At 43.4% G+C, this 20,978-nt stretch overlaps 1 protein-coding gene across 27 annotated transcripts in view; it reads right to left on the bottom strand.

Moving 5' to 3' along the window:
- The window catches only part of camk2d1 (calcium/calmodulin-dependent protein kinase (CaM kinase) II delta 1), a 74,596-nt gene that overhangs the window by 17,693 nt on the left and 35,925 nt on the right, over positions 1-20,978 (bottom strand). For 17 of the 27 annotated variants that reach the window (XM_076725148.1, XM_076725153.1, XM_076725158.1 and 14 more), the window contains exons 3-9: positions 19,127-19,186; positions 14,939-14,993; positions 13,197-13,262; positions 11,868-11,940; positions 3,455-3,557; positions 2,561-2,644; positions 253-347 (exon numbers count right to left, since the gene is read on the bottom strand). In XM_076725148.1, the coding sequence (XP_076581263.1) occupies positions 253-347; positions 2,561-2,644; positions 3,455-3,557; positions 11,868-11,940; positions 13,197-13,262; positions 14,939-14,993; positions 19,127-19,186 (536 nt within the window). Of the gene's footprint in view, positions 1-252; positions 348-2,560; positions 2,645-3,454; positions 3,558-9,822; positions 9,896-11,867; positions 11,941-13,196; positions 13,263-14,938; positions 14,994-19,126; positions 19,187-20,978 lie in introns of all 27 variants that reach the window. The other 10 variants (XM_076725149.1, XM_076725154.1, XM_076725166.1 and 7 more) reach the window with 1 other exon arrangement.

Raw genomic sequence — 20,978 nt, 5'->3', positions numbered from 1 at the left:
GAGTGTAAACAACTTAGATTTGGGTAAGGAAACAGCAAAAATATGTATCTGCGTGCTACAATCAGACAAAACCACTATGAAGTATTAGGGTCACTTGAGTTGAGAATAAAGTCAGGATATTTTGAGAAAAAAAAGTCTTTATGATATGAGAATAAAGTTGGAAATTTATATATGATTGAGCTGTCAAGTAAAATTTGTCTCATTTTAACATATAGTATGTAGAGTGTGTGTGTGTTTGACTATAAAACTCACATCATACGCGCCAGCTTTAATCTGCTGGTAGAGTCTGTGCTGGTCCTCGTCCCAGAACGGAGGATATCCCACCAGGAGAATGTAGAGGATCACACCTACACACACCCACACACAGGTCAAAGTTAATCATGACAGACCTCTCACACTGTGGCCCATTAAGAATTTTAAAGCTGACACTAAGAAAATCCCTGCATATGCACCAACAGTTTATAAGGTGAAAACTGAGGAAATGCAGACACACATACACTGATTACATGATGTCTAAATAAAGAACAAGACACCAACAGACACACACAAGGTGCTTGTGTGTGCTGGTGTTACTGGAGAAGATGGTTCCTGATTGGCTGGCCACTTGCCAGGAAAAGATGAAAGGCCCTCTATCAGGACACGAGACAGTCTGCCCACAAACACAAACCCGCCCATTGTTTCTGTGGACGCAGTGAGTCAGCGCAGGTGTGTGGAAACGAGCACGTGTGTGTGTGTTTTATCAGTGTGTGTGTGTGTGTGTGTCTGACATCTCAGGCCCAGGTGGCCTGGCCCATCAGAAGGGTGTGTAATGAGCGTCAGTGATGATTAATTCAAGAGGTTAGAGCCCTCTGTGATAGAGAAACTACAGAGTGCACACACACACACACACACACACACACACACACACACACACACACAGCAGAAAGGACTGAATGAAATAACATTAAACTAAAATCTGAGTTTGAAAGTCATTTGAAAAGACATTCAAAGAGCATCATTTGAAAAAGCGTATATAAAGGTGGAGGCCAAATGCCTTGCTGAATAGCACGCGTCAAAACAACTGCCCCTATTACTTTCTATGTACAACCCCAACACCAATGGCGACCAGACACGCGCCATTGCTTGTTGACACACTGCGCGGCCACACTTAGTGCCACTGTTTTACTTCCAGCCTCGCCGCACCTGAGCGCATGTTTTTTTCCCCCTGAGTCGTTCTTGCTTGTACGTTCCGCATCCTTTAGCACCTTTTCTTGTGTGTAGAACAATAGATCACATTCCCGTCTTCACAAAGACCAAAAACAATGCCAAAAAAAAAAATATCACGAGCTGCGGCTCTGGAGATTTTAACTGTCAACACATGATTGAGATAATGTCTGCACGTTGCTGAAAACATTTTTATGGTAAACGCTTTACTAGCACAGTGCAATCATGTGAAATGAAAAGGTTCAGGTTGATTCTCATTAAATGGGAAAATGATGCCACCTGCTGTTGTAAAATGGGATCTGAAGTGGGTAGAAATAGCAAAGGGATTATTTGGCGTAAATACAGATTTGGGATAAAGCTGCTGTTAGCGTAAACCTGATCAGCTCCGGCTCTTTACTCGCATCTTATGATGTGCCGCGGCGCTCCACTGGCAGTATGTTTTTAGCTTGTTTTAAATTTAAATGGAAAGCTTTATCTGTGCTTTCGGATGCATACAAATCGCAGATGATGGATATAAATCACTGGCAGCCATGTTGTATAGAAACATTTACTTCATGCTAGTGTGCAGCTTTTGTAGCTTTGGCTCTTGATTCTTATCATCAGCAGCACACACTGCAGTACTTTAAAGGAAAAGTATTCAGGAAAAATGCTTTTTCTTTCTTTCTTTCTTTCTTTCTTTCTTTCTTTCTCACAGTGAGATATGAAGATCAATATCAGTCTCATGAGCTGGTGGCATCAGATGATTAGCCTAGCTTAGCATGAAGACTGACATGAAATAGCTCGCCTGGCTCTGTCTAAAATTCAAAACAAGGCCCACTAACACCTCTTAAGATGACCCATTATTACTCATTTGATGAATAAAAATTCAAAGGGTGATGTCACTCCGTGGTTTTAAACTATTTCTTGATGAACTACAGTTTATTGAGCCACCCTGGACTTGTGGGCGGTGTCAAATCTAAATCAAATCGAAGCCACAAACAAACAAGGCTTTTAAGACCTCCTATACTCACTTCTTTGTTGTGTGATGTCCTTGTTGATCCAAGAGGTTGTGTTTATAACTGGATATTAATAACTGGGATGGCCCTAGAATGTATGTGGTGGACGCGTCAGGGGGCTCATACACACAAATCACTGAACCAGCTAACTGGTCATTAAAATAAATGAAGTGAGTACTGTTAATTGGCCAGCTTAGAAAATTGTGGCGGTAGTGGTGGCAATCCCTTTGACCAGCACCAGGGAAGGACTGTGATTGGCTGTTTCAGGCCATGACATTTGTTTGAAACTCATGATTAACACCTGCTCCGCGAGGCTTCCCCCCATTAAACAAATTGGCAGTTACGTTAGCTCAGAGTCTTACCGCAGGCCCACATGTCCACCGGCTTGCCATAGGGATCTTTCCTCAGCACCTCTGGAGACAGGTACCCTGGTGTCCCAGCAAAACCTGGAACACACATAAAACACACCATACAGAACAACCCCTCTATTTTAATAGAAGCGCTCACCATTTCTAATTTGTTTAGCCTGACATTGCATTAACTACCTTCTGCTTGCTGAAGTCTATCAAAAGCTTGTTGGGACCTTCTCCCAAGAACAAAACACTTCACAGTTGCTAAGGATCAGCGGTCCCATAAAAGTTCAGTTTATGAGGTGATGCTATCAAGCGTCAAGGAAAACATCCCTTTGTGGGTATGCAGTTTGGCTCGTGACCAGAGACATGCAGCCTACTTTTACAAAAGCCTCAAAGTACCAGCAGACTCTCTGGAAACGAGACGTAGTACGACTAGTAGTTAAGTCAGAGCAGAAAGTGAACTGGTTCCAGCTGGAGGCTGGAGCTGGGGGAATAGAGCAATTATTTCTCTGTTCTGCGGGGAATAGGAAGAAGAAATGGGCCTGAAATATATTCAATCCAAAGTTGACATAAGAGCCGAGAGCAGTGGCACACCTAGTCCCTTTAGGTAGGTGGATAAGGCTTTAATGATAAAATGGCGCTGTGGAAAACTGTTTAAGAAAACTAGGCCAAATAAATCTCCATTGTTCTGTTTTCTTCAAACAGCTTAGGAAGAAAAGCACTTGAGAAAAAGCACACACAAGTGTTACCTGGTCATCTGAGAGAGAACGAAACATTAAGAGGTCTGAAACCGCTGATCACAAAGACTATATCATGTCGATATTTATTGGATTGTAATTGACAAATATTGGACAAAATCGTCACAGAATCACAAAAAAGAATTAAAAAGCCCTGTGTACTCACCAAACCATGCCTGCTGGTCCCCCTGAACTTCAATGGCCAGACCAAAATCTGCCAGTTTAACTGCTGCCCCCTTCAGCTTGCTGGCTAGGAGCAAATTCTCCGGCTTAGTGAGACACAGATGGAAACTTTAAGTAAGCGGCATTAATACGTTGATATCATCTCAAACCTGGACTGAGGTAAAGATTTCCTTGTGTTTTTCATACAGGCAGCTCACAGGCTATCAGGCATGTTTGTTATAGCTCAGAGTAATAACATTAAGGACTGATGTCATACAGTAAGTTTGAGCGTTCAGCAGTTAGGACTAATAGCTGAGCTACAGGCCAGCTGGAGGACGGCTTGTCAGAATCAGAGTCCAGCCTCTACACACAACAGACTGAACACACTAAAGTCACGGCTGACTCATCTCAAGTCTGATCACATTCAGGTTCAGTCAGGGGCCACGGCTGACCTCAGCCCAGCAGCACGGGTGGATGCCACTCAACAAGATGCTGGCGGGCTGCGGTCAAATTGGGCGAATGCGAGCCGTGCTGGTGGGTGAGAGAGGCGGACGGTGACTCACGGCAAACCCCAGCAGGAGGAGGTGGGAGGCGGGCTTCGGGAAAGGTACGGAGAGGATGAATAATGTGTTTGCTGACATTTTCAAAGTAGTTTCATTCATGGAGCCAAATAAGAAATTACTGAAGATGACTGAGCTGGACTGCGCAGTAATAAGGGGGAGGACGCCGCTGATCAAAGGGCAGCTGCTTTTATTCTGCACTTATTATCCCCAGTTATCTTAACAACAGTGGTCATGCGAGCCATAATTCTTTCCGAGCTGCTGAACACGCGTTCATTCTTCTTGAAATTCACTCTCACATGCTGTTCTTATTCTTAACATCTTTTCCGTCATTTATGACGTTTTTTCTGAATTTGCTGACACACTGGAGAGTATCTGTCAGTGTGTTGGAGGCTTTGTCTGAATGCCTTTTCTGGCCAAACTTGGCCACCTGGTACCTCCAACTGTCCTGACCGGACACCGAGGCAAACCCTCACACTGTATCTAAGAATCCCTCAAACTCCTTTGTGATAGTGCGACTGCTTGCTGTGTATGAATACATATAATGTATTCAGAGGCCCAGAATGAATTACGGCTTATACAGCTCTTCATACACTGCCTACACGTGATTTTTAATACTGCCTGAGGTTTTCATTCCAGAAGGCATCAGACGTGTCATTCACTGAAATTAATTGAAAGCCAGTTCCATCAGTCAATGCTCATATTTCAAGGCTGCTTGAGCGTTTAGTAGAGCATGTGTGAATTCTGAGTCGTGCAGTTCCTCAAACCTTTGTTGTGAGCAAAGGTTTGAGGAGGGGGAGGGAGGGAAGGAAGCCAAAAGGGAGAAGAAGAAGAAGGAGAGAGAGGGAGGGAGTTGGGGGAAATGCATTCATCAGCATCATGCAGTCATTGCAAACACTTTGTTTCTGCAGTCCGTTTACCCCAGCCCACTGCGAACACACCTTCTCACCCTGGGAAAAAAATCAAGTAACCTGGAGGGTAGGTAAGGGTTGAAAGAGGGAAAGGAAAGATTTGAGTTTGATCATGTCAGGTACTGTTCACCCCAACCTCGATCACAACCCCGAAAAACCCAGCTATGGCACGAGGTAGCTGTGTAAAATCACACACCCTGACCTGACCCCCCGAACACTCTTGGGTCTTATTTGGGTCATTCTGACCATAATTTCTATTAGCTAACATTTTCCATCCCAAAATAACTGTTGTGCTACAAACACAGCGACATGGCATCATAATCATAATGACTCACAGTTGGAGCACTTCTATGACTTGACATAAAACTCTGCTGGCGGAATCATCAGCACAAAAGCTGAGTCAGAACTTCTAATTCAGTAAGAGAAAGTCAAAAGGGATCTTCAGAGGAGCTGCTGGAGTGAACGACGGCTCTCAAAGTGCATTTTAGCATCCAATCATCAAGCCGAAAATTCTGTTACCTGCAGCGCTGACAGTGAAAGCTAAACATGATGCTGTTGTAGAAACAAGCTGCATCTTAAATCAATTGACTTTCACATTCTAGGTCATATGATTGATTCATTCCAGAGTTATGGCGCCATGTTTTGTTCTCGGCTGCAACGAGAAGGCAATTTAAATTTGCTATTTGTTTACTGATATAGCACATTTCATATGACAGGTGGAGACTCAGCGTGCATCAAACTAAAAAGGAAAAAGGGCATCGATCACACAGGACATCAACAGAAGAACATATAGATAAAAAGGTAATAAAACCATATAAGAAGGTATAATTCATATTAAAATAAAGGTTTATCCGTTAACCACACACTTCAAACCTAACTACAAGGAAGTTTGTGAAAAGAGGACGCTGTTGAAGACCTCAGATCATGTGGTTGAGAATTCCAGAAAGAAGCATCAAAATAACTGAAGACACCATGAGCTGCTGTATTTTATTTTTAGAAGCTGTATCACTGGTAGAGTTGATTAAGTGCTTCCTTGCTTTCTTCTTTTACAAATCACTAAACCTGTAAAGCGCTCAGGCAGCCTCTAATTATTCTCCAGTGTGGCTCTCGGACCTGCAGACAGGGCTACAACGGCCCCACACATGCAAACACAGTCAAACTCAGAGGGTGATGAACACAAATAAACACCCAGAAAGCATTTCACTGATGCCAGTGTGCAGGATGTGGCCAAGTTCACCGACAAACCACGATAGTGAGGCTGTCATATCGCCACATTGCACTGTGTATTCACCCTGAAAATACAGGCGTGGGTTTCTGCATGTGAGTACAATACGGTTCATATCAGACTGATCAGGATTTATGCTCTCTCCATGCTGCTGGTGTGTAATAGCTGTAATTGGATTGTGTCTAATACAGCGAGCCATAAAGTAGATGGAATTACTGGTCTGCTAAACCAAGCTGGGGGGTTCTGCTTCAGTCTGGAGGACTGCCGCTGTTACTGGCAAAGGTACACACTGCACATGCTGCCAAAATGTTACATAAAAACAACGTCCCCCCCTGGCTTTAAGTGCTTTATCTCAAACAGGAATATCCCACATATCCAACACGTTACTCAGCACATTAGCAGGATTTTATTTTAGAGGAGGATTAGAGAATAAGGAAGTGAGAAAAGAACAATGTGAAGACATTGGGTGACAAATGAAATGACAAGTGTCTTCATAAGGTGAGCCTCCAGAACAGCTTCAGAGCTGTTTGTCACAGGTTCTCTACTGGAGGAATGAAAATCATTCTTCCCAAAGATGTTTCCTCATTTGGTGTCCTTCGGTGGTGAGAGTGCTGTCCAACACCTCACTGCAAAATCTCCCACAGGTGTTCCGTTGAGTTGAGAGACGGTGACTGAAGGCCACAAGACACTTCACTTCACATCGGTTCATACTTGTCAAAGCGGTCAGCGAGCCTCTGAGCGCTGTATGTATTTGCTATGTTTCTCCACTCATTCAGGCTTTTCCTTTCATTTGTCAAGCCAAGCAGATCAACTAGAAGCCTTTAAGAGTAAGTGCTGCAACATTTCAATGCCCATGTTTCCCCTGATAGATGAAGACTGGACTGAGTGAGGTGACTCTTTCCACTACTCAGTGATCATACAGAGAAGACATCTTGCTTTGCAGTGATGATGCTGTAGACTTGTTGATGTTCACCTGCAGTGATAGTTGCTCTACGCTCAGGCCAGTGACTTGAATGTAATGCAAGCAGCAAAAGGGAACCAGTGAGTCAAAAGTGGAAAGTCATGAGCTGTGCTGCCGCGTATTGGACCATTTCAAGAGGTTTTACTGTGCATGCTGGCAGCTCTGCTACAAGGGCGCTACAGGAGTCGAATGACCAGTGCCTGTACAAGAGTCTGAGCGGCATATTCAGTCAGATAAGATCTTCAGATGTCATATAGTACGAAGCGGCATGACCGAGTGGCAGATCAATGACTGGCTGGGATCACCAGTGTAGAGATTGATTTGAAGGTGTCCCACTCTACAAGGCTATATTAGCCACTACTAGCATCCAGCATAACAGACACAATTCTTGTGCCGCTTGTATGATTTGCCGAGCCAAACGCACTTTTCCACTCTGTTGGAGAATAAACTTCTATCTCTGTATCTCTTCTATCTCACCACCAGCAGTTGAGTTGATTATGGGTGATGTAAGTGTCAGATTTTGACAAGAAATACATGGACATACAGGAGCCTAACTCTCCTATTAAGTTATGTGGTTTGTTGATCGGATTGGTTGAGGTTTGCTTGTGATAAACAATGTTACTGAGATGCAATGCTCAATCAGCGGAGAACTCTTCTGGTTACACTGGTGTCACACATATTGATCCCATGGTCAGGAACACACTTCAGTACTAAAGGAAAAGGCTCTATAGAGGCAGCCTTTCTTTAGGAAAAGCAGAAATTGCAGCAGTTCAACAGCAGGTCTTTATGTGCCATAACTGCGCCACAAAAAGTTATGACACCCAAGGACAGCATGCAATAAATGTGTCCAGACTCTTCACATAAACTAGAAAGCTTTACAAGAACTTTAGAAAGACAGCTATGCATTGCTTTTCTGGGTGTGTGTGTTTTGGACACCCTGAACTACCCAAAATCATTATCTTGAGAGTGAAATCACATGAAAACACACTCTCTCTCTCTCTCTCTCTCACACACACACACACACACACACACACACACACACTGTGGCAAACAGTGCTTTCCATAGTGACTCCGCTCTGCAGCTTGCTTATTTGTTTTGGTTGTATTTATTTTGCCTTTGTGTTTCAGCAGTGAGCCGTGGCAGCTGCCTGGCAACAGCCAATCAGAGCACGGAGACAGGGCAGTCGGCAAATGCAAAATCCGAGCTCATTATTACTGGGTAGAAACCAAACCTCAGACACACCTGGTTCATTTGATTGGCAAATTGGAGCTTTGGGAGCAGCATTACAGATGGAAACAAGACCACTGTGGGAATAATGTTTATAATAATGTCCAAACTCCAAGAACATCCCTCCAATGATGAGACATTTGATCTCACTTAAATGCACAATAGTTCAACTCAGTAAGTGACCATGACCTCTGTTGTAACTGCTTTACGGCCCAGTGGTGTTTCCGTACATCTCTGCTCTCCATCAAAACGGACTCCTTTATTACTAGAAGGCGGGCATCCATCATGGAGGTACATAATTCTCCAAATGCACCCCAATACTGCTGTGGGAAGCTGGAGAAGCTGTTTGTCACTTTAGCAATAGAAAGAAATTACACATTCACACAATAAAGTTGCATTAAATGACCTGAGGAGTAAAGAAAAGTTTTCTGTGTTTGGGCAAAACAACTTTAAATGCAACAATAAATGTGGGAAGTGCCTTGCAAACCAGTCCAAAACATGCCAGCCATGAGCTCCTGACTACAAGTCGACTTCTAAGAACTAGCCTGGATCAGACGGCGACATGGGGGGCTGCACATGGACCCCAATCAACTGCAGCTTGCCATCTCACATGACTTGTGCGACATATGTAGGCCGTCAAAAAGGTGGTGCCAGGGACCCACTTCAACTTTATCAACATCAATCGTCTTTCTCTTAGCCATTGTTGCAGCTGTGCTCCTATAGGTCAATGCCACAGAAAATGCCATACGAGCTCACAAACAAGGCAAGGCAGGAAGAAAATCTGATATTAGTCTTTACATCAGGATGTCGTGAGGCGTCCCGGATGCTCCACAACTGTCACATGATGGAGCTGATATCATGTAATCTGATCCCGGCATATGTTCTGTTAAAAGCTACACTTGAACACTGTGGTAACTACAGCCCATGGGCATTGACCAACATGCACATATGCTGCGTGTGACAGGAAAGAACTTGCAATAATACTTCATGCTGCTGTCTGTTAAGAACAAAAAAAATAAACACATAAAATAAAAAAATAAAAAAATAAAGAAAAATACAACCATGATGGATGTTCTCCAGACATATGGACCTTTTTAACAAGGCCATACACAGTATGCACTGCTGCAGAGTAAGTGGAGGTCTGCCAGTCATCTCTAACATCAGGCTTATTCACACTCTTCTGTAGCCTTTGTGGGGGCAAGTGGAGTACCTCCACAGCAGAAGTGTGAAGTTGATATTTCATCTACACATGACCCTGGAAAATGTAAACATCTCAATGTAATGTGTGAAGAGAGAAAGTGTGACTTTTTGACAAGAACTGAGAGAGAAGATTTACACCAGTGTAGATATGGAAAGAAAAACCAAACAGGAAAAAACAGAGAAACAAATACAGAGGACAGGTAAGATATGTTGGAGTGTGAGGCCACAGGACAAAAAGGAGAAGGACAATCTTGTGTTTCTTTGGTCGTTCTGGTGAGTCCACTTACCTTGAGGTCGCGGTGGACCACGCCCATCTGGTGGCAGTGGAGCACAGCCTCTAGGATCTGCTGAATGCAATGACTGCATGCAAACACCAGGGGGGCATGGGTTAGTGACAAGCTACCACTCACTGTCTGTGGCTGTGAGCTCGCTTTGACACTCGGGGAGCTGCTGGCCATGTTCGTGGGGTGACTGGATAGCAGTGTGGCAACCGACTAGGGCTGGGCAACTGGACGGATGTTTTGGCCATTGGCGAATGGCTCCATGTCCATTTTCTTTTTTCTTCATTTTTGTTATTTTAGTTTGCTAATTTAATGGTCTGCCTCTGTAGAAGGACTCTGTTAAGTGAGCTAATCTAGCAGCACAAAGAGGCCAGCAACAGCAGACAGAGGCAGCGGGACAAACGGTGTGTAATTCAGTGCTTAAAGGGTTTATTTCAACCAAACCAGAGCTGGTGGCTAGCTTGAACCAAGACAGTGGAACTCCTTACTGCTTGCAATATTGTGAAGCACATTATAGATTCATTATTAAAAATTTCCAACCTTCCTGATAAAATTTCCAGGTGTTGGATTGTTGGAAGCCGTATGGAAAATTATTAAGAATTTTTAACATTTATTGCCCAACCCTACAACTGACCTCCCCCACCCCATAATGAGGGGCACTTTGGCAAAATGAACCATTTATTCAATGTTCAAAATGTTTGGGGTGTTTCTCGTGTTGCCATGGTCGCCAACTGATGCGTGCTGTGACAGACCCAGAAAAGAAAAACAGAGCTGTAATTTCATGTACTGCTCACACAGCATGGCCAGGTCTCTGCCCGAGTCTCAAAACAGAAGTGGTGTTAGCTCCTGGCCAACTGGAGGCTGGACCCTGACAGACTGAGGAGGAACACTGAGGACTGTGGTTTCCTGTAACTGAGGAGTTTGCAGCTTTGGCTCCTCTTTACCTCTGTCAGAACAACAAACTGGAAATTCCTGAAACTGAATTTTTGAAACTATTTTGATGCTATTCATGTCATCTCCAGAGACTTTTGGGACTGGACTGAACAGTAAATCAAGAGGACTGTTTGCAGCTCAATAATTCATTGTTTTTGAATCAAAACTTGAAATTAAGAGAGTGCAACTAAAAGTATAGTCGCTAATTCAGCAGCAGCTAATTAATGTTAGTTATGTCAAATTTCAAATTAAAACCTGTGGCTGTTGTCAGGTGAACATGCTCTCTGCATGCTTGGACTCGTCGATCAGATCATGTTCACTGCTTGTGATCCTGAGTGAGCGCTTCAAATTTCAGACAGGCCGTTAGCAATTAGGTGTGTGTTTAAGGAACACTAACGCAAACACAGTGTGTGTGTGTTAGCTGCAGATTGATTACATTTCCAGACCATGAACAATCAAAATGAGCTGACTGGATCGAATACATTTTGTTTTGATTCTAGGTGCAAATGTGTGGATATATTTCAGATTTCAGCTGGATAAACAGGGTCATGCTATCTGTGTCATGCCTTAATTATACGTTAAGTAAGGTGCTTGAGGTTGAAACGCTGCTTGAGGTTTTAATTACTTATTCTGATGTAAAATCAGTGTCTGACTTCAGAGTCAGAATTTGGAGTACAAATTGACATATGTTTTTGCATATGGTATCTAAAGCCACAAAACATTCATCCTCCTCTTCCTCCTCCTCCTCTCTCAGCTGTCAGCCTCTCAGTGGCTGTGTCAGAGCATGGTTTTGGACAGATGCTACATGCACTTTGTGCTCTGGCATACAAGAGGGGCAGGCCATAATGAGATCTACCAGCCCCCCTGATACTACATGACCTACCGCCTCCTCTCCAGCCAACCTGCCCACAATGCCCTGCAACAGGTGGATTTGAAAACACTCCTGTCAGGTTTGCGGTGTGTGAGGGTGACTGGCGAGGAGAGGGTGCGGTTTTGGAGGAGGCGGCACTCAGTGAGAGGTTAATTGGTCGATTGATCAGGCAGTGGAGGAGCGAGGCAAGGTGCCACAGGTGGGCAGGCCTGTGTCTTTTTTGCTGTTACTGTCGTCACTTACTAACCTTTAGGTCCCTGTGCACTATGCCATTTATGTGGCAATGATTTACACTTTCTAGAATCTGCTGTATGCAGTGACTGTGGAGGAGAGAGAGACCAGGCCAGAAGCAAAAAGGAGAGGAAGAGGGAGAACAGGTAAATGTCAAGAAACAAAGGAACAAGTACAGGCAGACAGAACACACCAAACACATGAAATAACAACACCTGATCGACAAATGGTTTAAAGGAATAGTTCAACATTCTGGGAAATACGTTTATTCGCTTTCTCTCCAAGAGCGAGATGAGATGGTGACAGCAATCGTGATGCAGTTAGCCTAGCTTAGCATAAAGACTGGAAGCAGGGGGAAACAACTAGGTGGGCTCAGTTCACAGTTCAGAAATCCACCTGCAAACACCTTGAAAGTTGTTGTATTTACACAATTTTTACAGTCTAGAATAAACAAAGAGCAAAGGTGTTGATCAGTGAGCTTTCAGAGGTGCCAGACTCGCTGTTTCCTCCTGCTTCCAGTCTTTACGCTAAGCTAGGCGAACCATGTCAGTACTTAATGAACAGACATGAGACCGATCTTCATGTCTCTCCTGGAAACAAAGCACATCGATGAACTGGTCCTTTAAGCCATTTAACAAGTCGAGGAAAAATACAAACGACACATGCATATTCTTTTCATCTGTGAAGCGCTTTCAGATGTCACCTTTAAAATCATTTTCACAAATCATTGAAATCCACCACAAAACAGAATCCAGATCCTTTATGTCTAAAGCTCGTACGGATGAACGGACAATTGTCTCGCAGAGCTGACAGAAGAGATACAACTCTCGAGGAGAAATCCGGGAGCTGCTCTGACAAATGAGTCAAATTGAGAGAAAAATTGAAAAAAATAATTCGAAAGCAAATGAACCTTTGATGGAAATGTTGAGATAGAGCTGCTGTCCTTCACAAACCATCAGACAGGGTTCTTTTTGGAGTGGATTTTTAATAGACAGGTCAGGAGGTAAAATTGGGAAAAGTACATCCATAATTGAAGGACAAAGGCAGAACGAGAAATGTAAAAAGAGAGGTTTCAGGTAAAAGGCATATCAAAGGCAGCACAGCAGGAAACATATTTGCACTGCTCTGTCCACTGTGTAATTAGAAAGGAGTGTATTTCATCTGTGTATATCAAATACATCTTCATAGGAAGGTAATGCAGTTTCATGACTTGTATGATTTTAAACTGTTCTTTACTGCATATCTGCCTGAATATGCCTTCTCTGCCAAAGTACACTGAATGGGTTTCACATCACATCTATTCAGTAAATTCAGAAATACCAACACGACAGAGCGTCGCACTGACCTGGCATCGGCTTCGCTGTAGTACTCCCTGGCAACAATGTCCTCAAACAGCTCCCCGCCGGTCACTCTGCGGGAGAAAGGAACGGAGTGACAAATGAAAACAGAGCGTGAGTGATGGACAGAAAATATACGGCTGGAGAGGAAGCCAGCTACAAAATCACCCATGTTTCCTTCTGCATCTTGAGAGGAACACAGGCCTGATAAGGCTGCTCTTAAAAATCCAGAAGAGACTTGTTTTTCCAGACCAATTGGGTCAAAGGTGCCTCGATGGCGAAATCACTCCAATAATATATTCCAGCAGATATGGTCACACAGAATGTGGACGGTGTTTATTCAGCTGGAAGAGGTTTTCCATGTCTTTCCATGAGGTTTCGGATAAAAGCCAGAGTGCTTTTCCAAGTGGGCAGAAGTGACTGGAATATCTATAACAGAAGAGGTGCAGTAATAACAGAGCACAACACACTCAGCTGTGATTCAGCCTGTGGACCTCAGAGAGTGACAAGTAGTAGATATCAATCCATGAGTAAAGTAGTTGAGCCCAGGAGGAAACTGGGGCACACAACTCTTTCTCTTATGACTTTTTAGTAGCTATATATAGAATACACACACATACATACTGGACCATGCAGTTCCCACGATGCACCGTTTATGGTTATGTTGCTAACTTTATATCTAACATCAATGGAGTTTCCTGTTATATAGGTTTTAAAAGTGGAACAGTGGGGCAGTTTGCACAAAGAATGACTTGAAAGATATTTTTAGCCCCAAACCTTTCCATAGCTGGTGGAAAACATTACTACTTTCAGCCTTCGGGGCTTTCATGCAACTTTTAATGACTTCAGTGTTGTGACAAACCCAGTTGTAAAAAGGCTCGCCGAGTCCCAGTGTTGTTGTTGGCCCTCATTCAGAAGCCAGGAAGTGACCCGAATATGAAGTGCATTACGATTTCCTCTGATCCAGCATGTTCTCCCATTCTGTTACAATGCTTTCACTCAACTCAATAAATATAATGTCAATAACATGTTCTTCTCCATTCACTGGTCGATTCGTGTCACCACACTGCAGTGTTGTTACGTTTTCTATTTAGGAAAAAAGGGAGAAAGAATGTTGTCTTTTAGCCAAGACAGAGCACCCTCTGTTCTTTTTTTCTCCCATCGCCCTCGCTCGAATTAAATGCAGCGTTTAAGATCATTTTGAAGCAATTTCCTCTCGGCTGACAATACACAGGAGAGAGGAGGAACGGAGGAGACGGTGAGCGGTGGAGGAGAGATTTGAAGGAAGGGTGATTAAATGAAGTGTCAGACAAAGCCCAGGATGTTCGGCTTCCGATGACAAAACAACGGTGCTTGCTTTATGAACAAATTGGGTACCACAGATGTAGATTCTACTATTTAAGCACATGCCACTCTCAAGGTGTGCTCACAGGACAATGTGCACGCCACAAACGTTCTCCAAATCCAGGGAAAAGCCTGGTGCATGTATGATGTGCAGTGTGTGAACATGACAAGGACGATTGACTGAACGCACGCTGTTGCTGAGACAGATGGAGCACAGAGGAGGCGACCACGCCGCATCTAATCTCCCACGGTGCCTCGGTGACGGGACATCTGATTGGCAGCTGTCAGGTTTTACCTCTCCTGAGCGTAATGTGCAGGTGTGTTGCTGTGTGATGGGCCCTTGTTTAACCACGTGTCCTGTTTAGGTGCAACAATGCGATATGCAAAATCAAAGTCCTGCACTTACAAGTCAAAGACCAGATAGTGGAATCCTTCCTCTGATATGCTGTCATGGAGCCGCACTGTGAGGGAGAAAGAGGGAGAAATCAAAGGCATTTAATGATGAAAAAAAAAAACTCCAGGCAACCTGCCGCACTGGCAGCAGCAGATAAGTGTGTGAGTTAAGAGCACTTTCATTTAACCACGAAGTGAGCGCTGAACACCAGTGAACCGTTCTCTCCTCTCAGCGTGAAGAACGGCTCAGAGTTTCAGACGTCGCTGCTGAATTTAGCTTTCTCTGCTCATTGCCGTTTCGGCCTTGGACACAGGTCCAATTTGATGCAAAGCAAATGACAGTGAATAATCAAACAGATCAGTGATGCAAGGTTGTGAAACACCAAGGCGTCAAAATCCACCATTTTGCTTTGATATTCTTCATCTGTATTCCTACATTACATATGACCATGTATTAATTGCGACCTTTCGCAGTCCACCACTGTTGCCCAAAGTGGAACAAATTCCAGGTATGTGCAAAATGCAAAATGGTAAATGGACTGCACTTACATAGCACTTCTCTACACTCATGGCGAAGGAGATGCCTTGTAAGGCTTTCGTCTGTCCATCAGCAGCCACTTATAGTGTCGAGCATCTTGTCCAGAAACACTTGGACATGGAGTTAGGCTAGTATGAAGTGTACTATCAGCACATATAGAAGCTTAAACTCTATATTTCTCTGCGCTGGGAGCTTTTCTGAATGGAAAGCTACATAATTACGCTCCTAAAATGCCCCAGTGCTCCCACCTCTTCCTGCATCAACAGAGTGTATCGTCACAACTCCACCAGAAAACCTTTGACTTATATTCCTCTTTATTTCATCTGTGTCTTTTGGAATAGAGATGTCCTTTTTTTTCACTTTTTGTTCTTGCAACATTAGCTCCGAGAGATGCTTTAAAATACACTATTTATCTTACTGTCAAGGACAAATGCAGTCTCTCCAACCACACCAATGTGTTTAAATGAATCAAGTCGGTGAATAAACCAAAGAACAAGCAAATGTAGACACACTGCATCAATGAAACCACTAGCATATAGTCCATTTTTATGGATGTGTGTTATAAAGTGAAATCTTGATCAAGGCTTTTTACAAACGTCTGTATTTTTTTTTTTCTTGGCGTACTGAAGCTGCATTTGGCACGATAAGCGTCGAAGTGCTGGCACAGTAAACCAACAGTCGTCTCAGCCTCTATGTGTTCTCAGCGCAGATTCATATACTGACAGAAAAATGAATTATTAACTATATTCACTTTAATCCTCTCTCATAGGCTGCGGATCCATAAACACACGGTATGGAGGACCACGAGTGGATAGTCATACATGCTTCTGAAATAATAATGTCAGTCTATATTCAGCGACATAGTTTCAATGGTCATAGTGAGAACCCTATAGCTTATTTATTCATCTGAAATAAAAAATATATATGCATTTCCTTCCTACTTCACTGATGTGCATCGGCTAGACCAAACTCTTATGATAGATATTAGATATTTAAATAGCTATATATTACACAGTACAGTGTGTTTAGCACTGATTTTAGTTTGTGTTCCACAATGTCTTATGAGCTATACGTGCAGTGAACTCTGAGCTCAAGACAACATTGTTTCAAGCCACGTCCATCATATGCAAACACACTACCGTGCCTCTGCATTTGAATTTGTGAGCAGATATTGCGCTACGCTCATCACGGCCGCTGCTCTATTTTTAGCCGTCAGGTGCTCTGAATGAGCATGAATATCAGGGAGCAAGGCTGTCTCTTCCACTTTGTTGAACAAGAAGAAGATGAAGGCAGCACAGAGGCGAGACCGCTGCCAACAGTGAGGTTTCACTAAGCCAATTAGCTACACTGCCTAATGGACATGAAATGACATGGTGAGAAGTGAAGGGGGGCCAAAGTGAGACTAACGTGATGCCTCTGACACGGGCTGAGTAGCTACAGTAGCACTGGCTCTGGGTTTAAAGCTGCTCTGATCCGCAGAGAGCTTTGGAACGTGCTCGTTTCATTCTGACGGAGGCAGCTTGGATTGATAGCAAGCACAAAGTAACACAACTGTGGAAATGTATTAACATATTCGTGATGGTCATGGATAAACTGAAACCTCCCAGCAAAAGTTAGTGTGTGTCGAGCATCAAGTGAACGCTTCATGGAAAGAAGAACTTGACATCGCAGATTTACTAGTTTCATATTTAATAGAATGCCATTGAAATCCAACCCTAGGCCAGTCAGGTTAGTGGATATAATCAAGTATCAACGATCAATTTAGAGCCACCACAACGCAACTGTAAGAGGCAGGATGGAAAGCTCGGCTACAACTGATTTGGGTTCTGTTTTTTAATACCAGACAATGGTTAGTGTTTAGCTTCTTCTCACTCAGCAGGGAACACATCAGCTGCTACTTTCAGTATTTTTCCCTGAATAAAAAGGATTCTAGCAAAAGAAAAGCAGTGAAAGATGGATTGTCAGTGTGTGAGACTGTATGAATGTGAAGTGGGGTGCTTCTGGAAAAAAGCTCATTCCAAGCGTTCAGGCAAAGCCAGAGCATGAAAGCATTAAAGAAAGGAAAGATCCTCCCTGTGGGGATTCTCCAACACGCCTGTTCGCTCGTCTCCTGATTGACATCTCAGAGATCGAGCACCACGGCGACCTTAAAGGAATGAGGGCTTTCCCAGAGCTGGATGCTGCGTGAACGGAACAGTAATGAGAGCAGCGTGACCTGCTGCCAGCCAGGTTATCACAAAACCTTCAGGTTATGTTTGTTTGGTATCAGCTGATACAGTGTCAACCTCACTACTAGCCATATCAAACAACCATGTGAAACAGAGTTAGTATCTATTTAAAGAGCTCTTCTACCTTTTACCAAACCATCAATTAAAGGCCCCGCTGTCGAAAATGAAACGACAGCGCTGCACTGAAATAACACCTTGGTTTGGTTCTGCTAATAGACGTGGCGACACAAACCTGTTGGTTCATTTCTGACACCAGGGCAACAGGCCAGCGAACCTAATAACCCCCCTGTCCTCCATCAGTTGTCGCTCCCACCCCATGATCCCTCATTCTCACTAAAAGAAAACAGACCAAATAACATGTAAACGCCAGAGTTCACTGTGTGGCGAGGTCTTTACTGAGGTGGTAATTATAGTTTTTTGGCCTTTGTGGCTCCCGAAGCAGAGAGGGAGGAGAGACAGAACTGTGTGTGTGTGTGTGTGTGTGTGTGTGTGTGTGCGTGTGCGTGTGTGTGTGTGTTGGGTAGGGGGGAAGGGAGCCGTGTACGCAGATGTTCTGTATTTGTTGATGCTGAACAAGCCAGAGTATAGCATAGCTGAACTATGCTAACAACAATAACATGCTTAAGGCAGAACTTATTTGTGTGGATTTATAGTTGTTTCCTTGATTTAATCAGGTTGTGGGGACATAAATCTGTTCATGCATTCATATTGCGGGGTCTCATTTGGAGACAAAAAGCAAAGTCGGGCATGTACCTGTAAGGTATGGATGCTTAGGATCTCTTGGGAATGAAATTAGGCTGTCTTAGTGTCTACAGCTTTGAGTGTGCTTCATCAGAACTGCTTGTTGGATGGTTGAATGTCATCTGAAACCCTGTCTCAGGAAGAGGCAGACTGTGTGCCCTGATCCCCATATTTAAACAACACCCAGCCTTTAAGATCGGAGTTGTTAGACACGAAATATGATCTTAAAGTAACCTACCAGGAATGGGTGCTTGCATGCATTTGATTGGCCGTGCAGCACCTTGCCACATGATGTTGCGCTGTGGTCTGGCTCTGCGTTGGCACGCTACAATGACAGGCTGGCCTCATCCAAATTCATGAAGGGGCTATGTTTTTCACACAATTTTTTTTTTTTTAAATCTAGTTAATTGCTTTTTTAAGCATACAAGATGTCATATGTACGAAACAGTTATGTACAGAGGAAAAGATACTCTGGCTTCATTGCAGATGGAGTATGCTGTCAAAAGCAGCACAGATGTAAATCCACTGTCCAGCATGAATCTTTAATGGCTGTTGTACACATCTACAAAGCCATCTTCAGGCTAACCTTTGTACGCTTCCAAACAAACAGCGGGACATATATATTAAAGATAAACCTCCTAGTGACATGGTGAGAGGAAGCACAGCAAGCACGTGTACTGGGAGCACTTGTTACCTATGTTGGGATGCTTGAGCAGGCGGCATATCCTGGCCTCTCGCTCCAACTTCTGATGATCTGTGGAGACAAACACAACACATCCGTCATATGCGAGCCCTCCTGAAAGTCTTCAAGCCTCCCTACACCCACACCTATTAAAACACTGCCCACCTCTCTTAACACTTTGTCCCTCCTGCTGGGAGCAGAAACAGTCAGAGGACATTACTGCATAATGTAGGCAGGAGATGAAGGTGAAGAAAATGTTGGCATGTTACCAGGATTACTGCTAATACAGTTTGTATGTGCACGGTGAGGCTGCAATATAGACCAATTCCCTGTTCTATTAAAGCTTTTATGCACTTTTATATAATGTATACTGAAGTCTATAAACAGTGCATATTTGATTTAACAAAGACAAAGTAGTGACGAGTGAGTCAAGACCCTCAACAGATAAACACTACAAATCTCCAACCAATGGCAGGTAAAAGTGATCGCTTCAGAGGTAAGTGTGTCTGTGATTTAACGTCCGGAAGAAGCAGATGTAAAAGATGGAGACAGAGAGAGACAGAATGTGACAATGGGAGCCACTTCAGTGAAAGCAGCAAATGAATAGATGCTCCTGCTTTTAGCACCACAAAAGCCAAACGCGACCTTTACGACCAGCAGTATCATCCGAGCGTTATTTTTCCCTTTATTTCGATGACACCACTGCACTTCCTCAGCCGTTGTCTGCGTGAATTAATGTCGTACTGGCACTTTGCAGCTTACCGCAGGTCTGGTACACTGCATTAAAACCGAAGCAGTCAACGTGACGCTCGAATTTCTAACTCTAAATAAATTACAGCAATAGTTTTTGGCATAAAGGTCACTTTTTTTACCTCGAAGAAACAACTCAAGGCCCGCTTGCTGAGTAATTGTTTTGTGCAAAAAAAGAAAAAAATCCATTATAATTTCCTAAAGTGCAAGGGGGTGTCTTTAAATGCTGTCCGTCTAACAATCCAAAACACAAAGGTATTCACTTTACTACCATGTATGATGAAGAAAAGCATCAAATCCTCACATTTGAGAGGTTGCAACCGTTTTCTCTCAAAAATCACACGTTCATTAAATTATTCATTGACTACCACAGCGGCAGCTCTAGCTGTGTGTAGGCCATTGTCAGTCCCTGAAGGTAAACAGTGAACATCTCTCCCACTATCTACTTCATATTTAAATATATTTACGTCTTGATGTTAAATCCAGGCCCTTTTATTCAACTCACTGTGGACAGGCCTCATTATTGCCAAACTGGGAGGATGTGAAGTGCCGAAATGTTAACATCCACTTACAGGAATTTGCTCTTCACAGAAGTTTGCTCTTACACTGGAGGGTTTGCATCACAGGGACTATTTTCTGCCAACACTACAGTTTTCTCCTGCCACAGAGAAAGCGTTCTGATTCATGTACGCCGTGGCCATTGTTGTTATTGAACAGAGGAGTCCTTGAGTTTTTCAGATTGTAGCTCGGAATAATGCAGCTCAACATAAAAGGTGGGGGTCTCTCACGCGTACCACCAATCATTTCATGGAGTTACTACTTCTCCTTTAACATGGAAAGTCAAATACACTAAATCAACAACTCCAACATCTCCCTTTGTGTCCTTGAGACAAACTCTAATCAAACACCGGCACTTTGATTTTGCATTCAGTCTTTTCACTGTGATGCCACATTTAAAAACATCCAGGTTTAAGTGGAATCTCTCAGTGAAAGGTTGACAGAAGTCGCTATTAACAAATGAACGCAGAAGACGAGGTCGATTTTATCACAAATCACTTAGAAACTATGGCGATAATAGCAAAAAAAGAATAATACAATGGGGAACAAAACTCAG

The sequence above is a fragment of the Chaetodon auriga genome, chromosome 24 (genome assembly GCF_051107435.1).
Source record: "Chaetodon auriga isolate fChaAug3 chromosome 24, fChaAug3.hap1, whole genome shotgun sequence".
Lineage (NCBI taxonomy): Eukaryota > Metazoa > Chordata > Actinopteri > Chaetodontiformes > Chaetodontidae > Chaetodon > Chaetodon auriga.
Note: the sequence above shows the minus strand (reverse complement) of the source record. Positions and strands in the feature narration are given on the sequence as shown.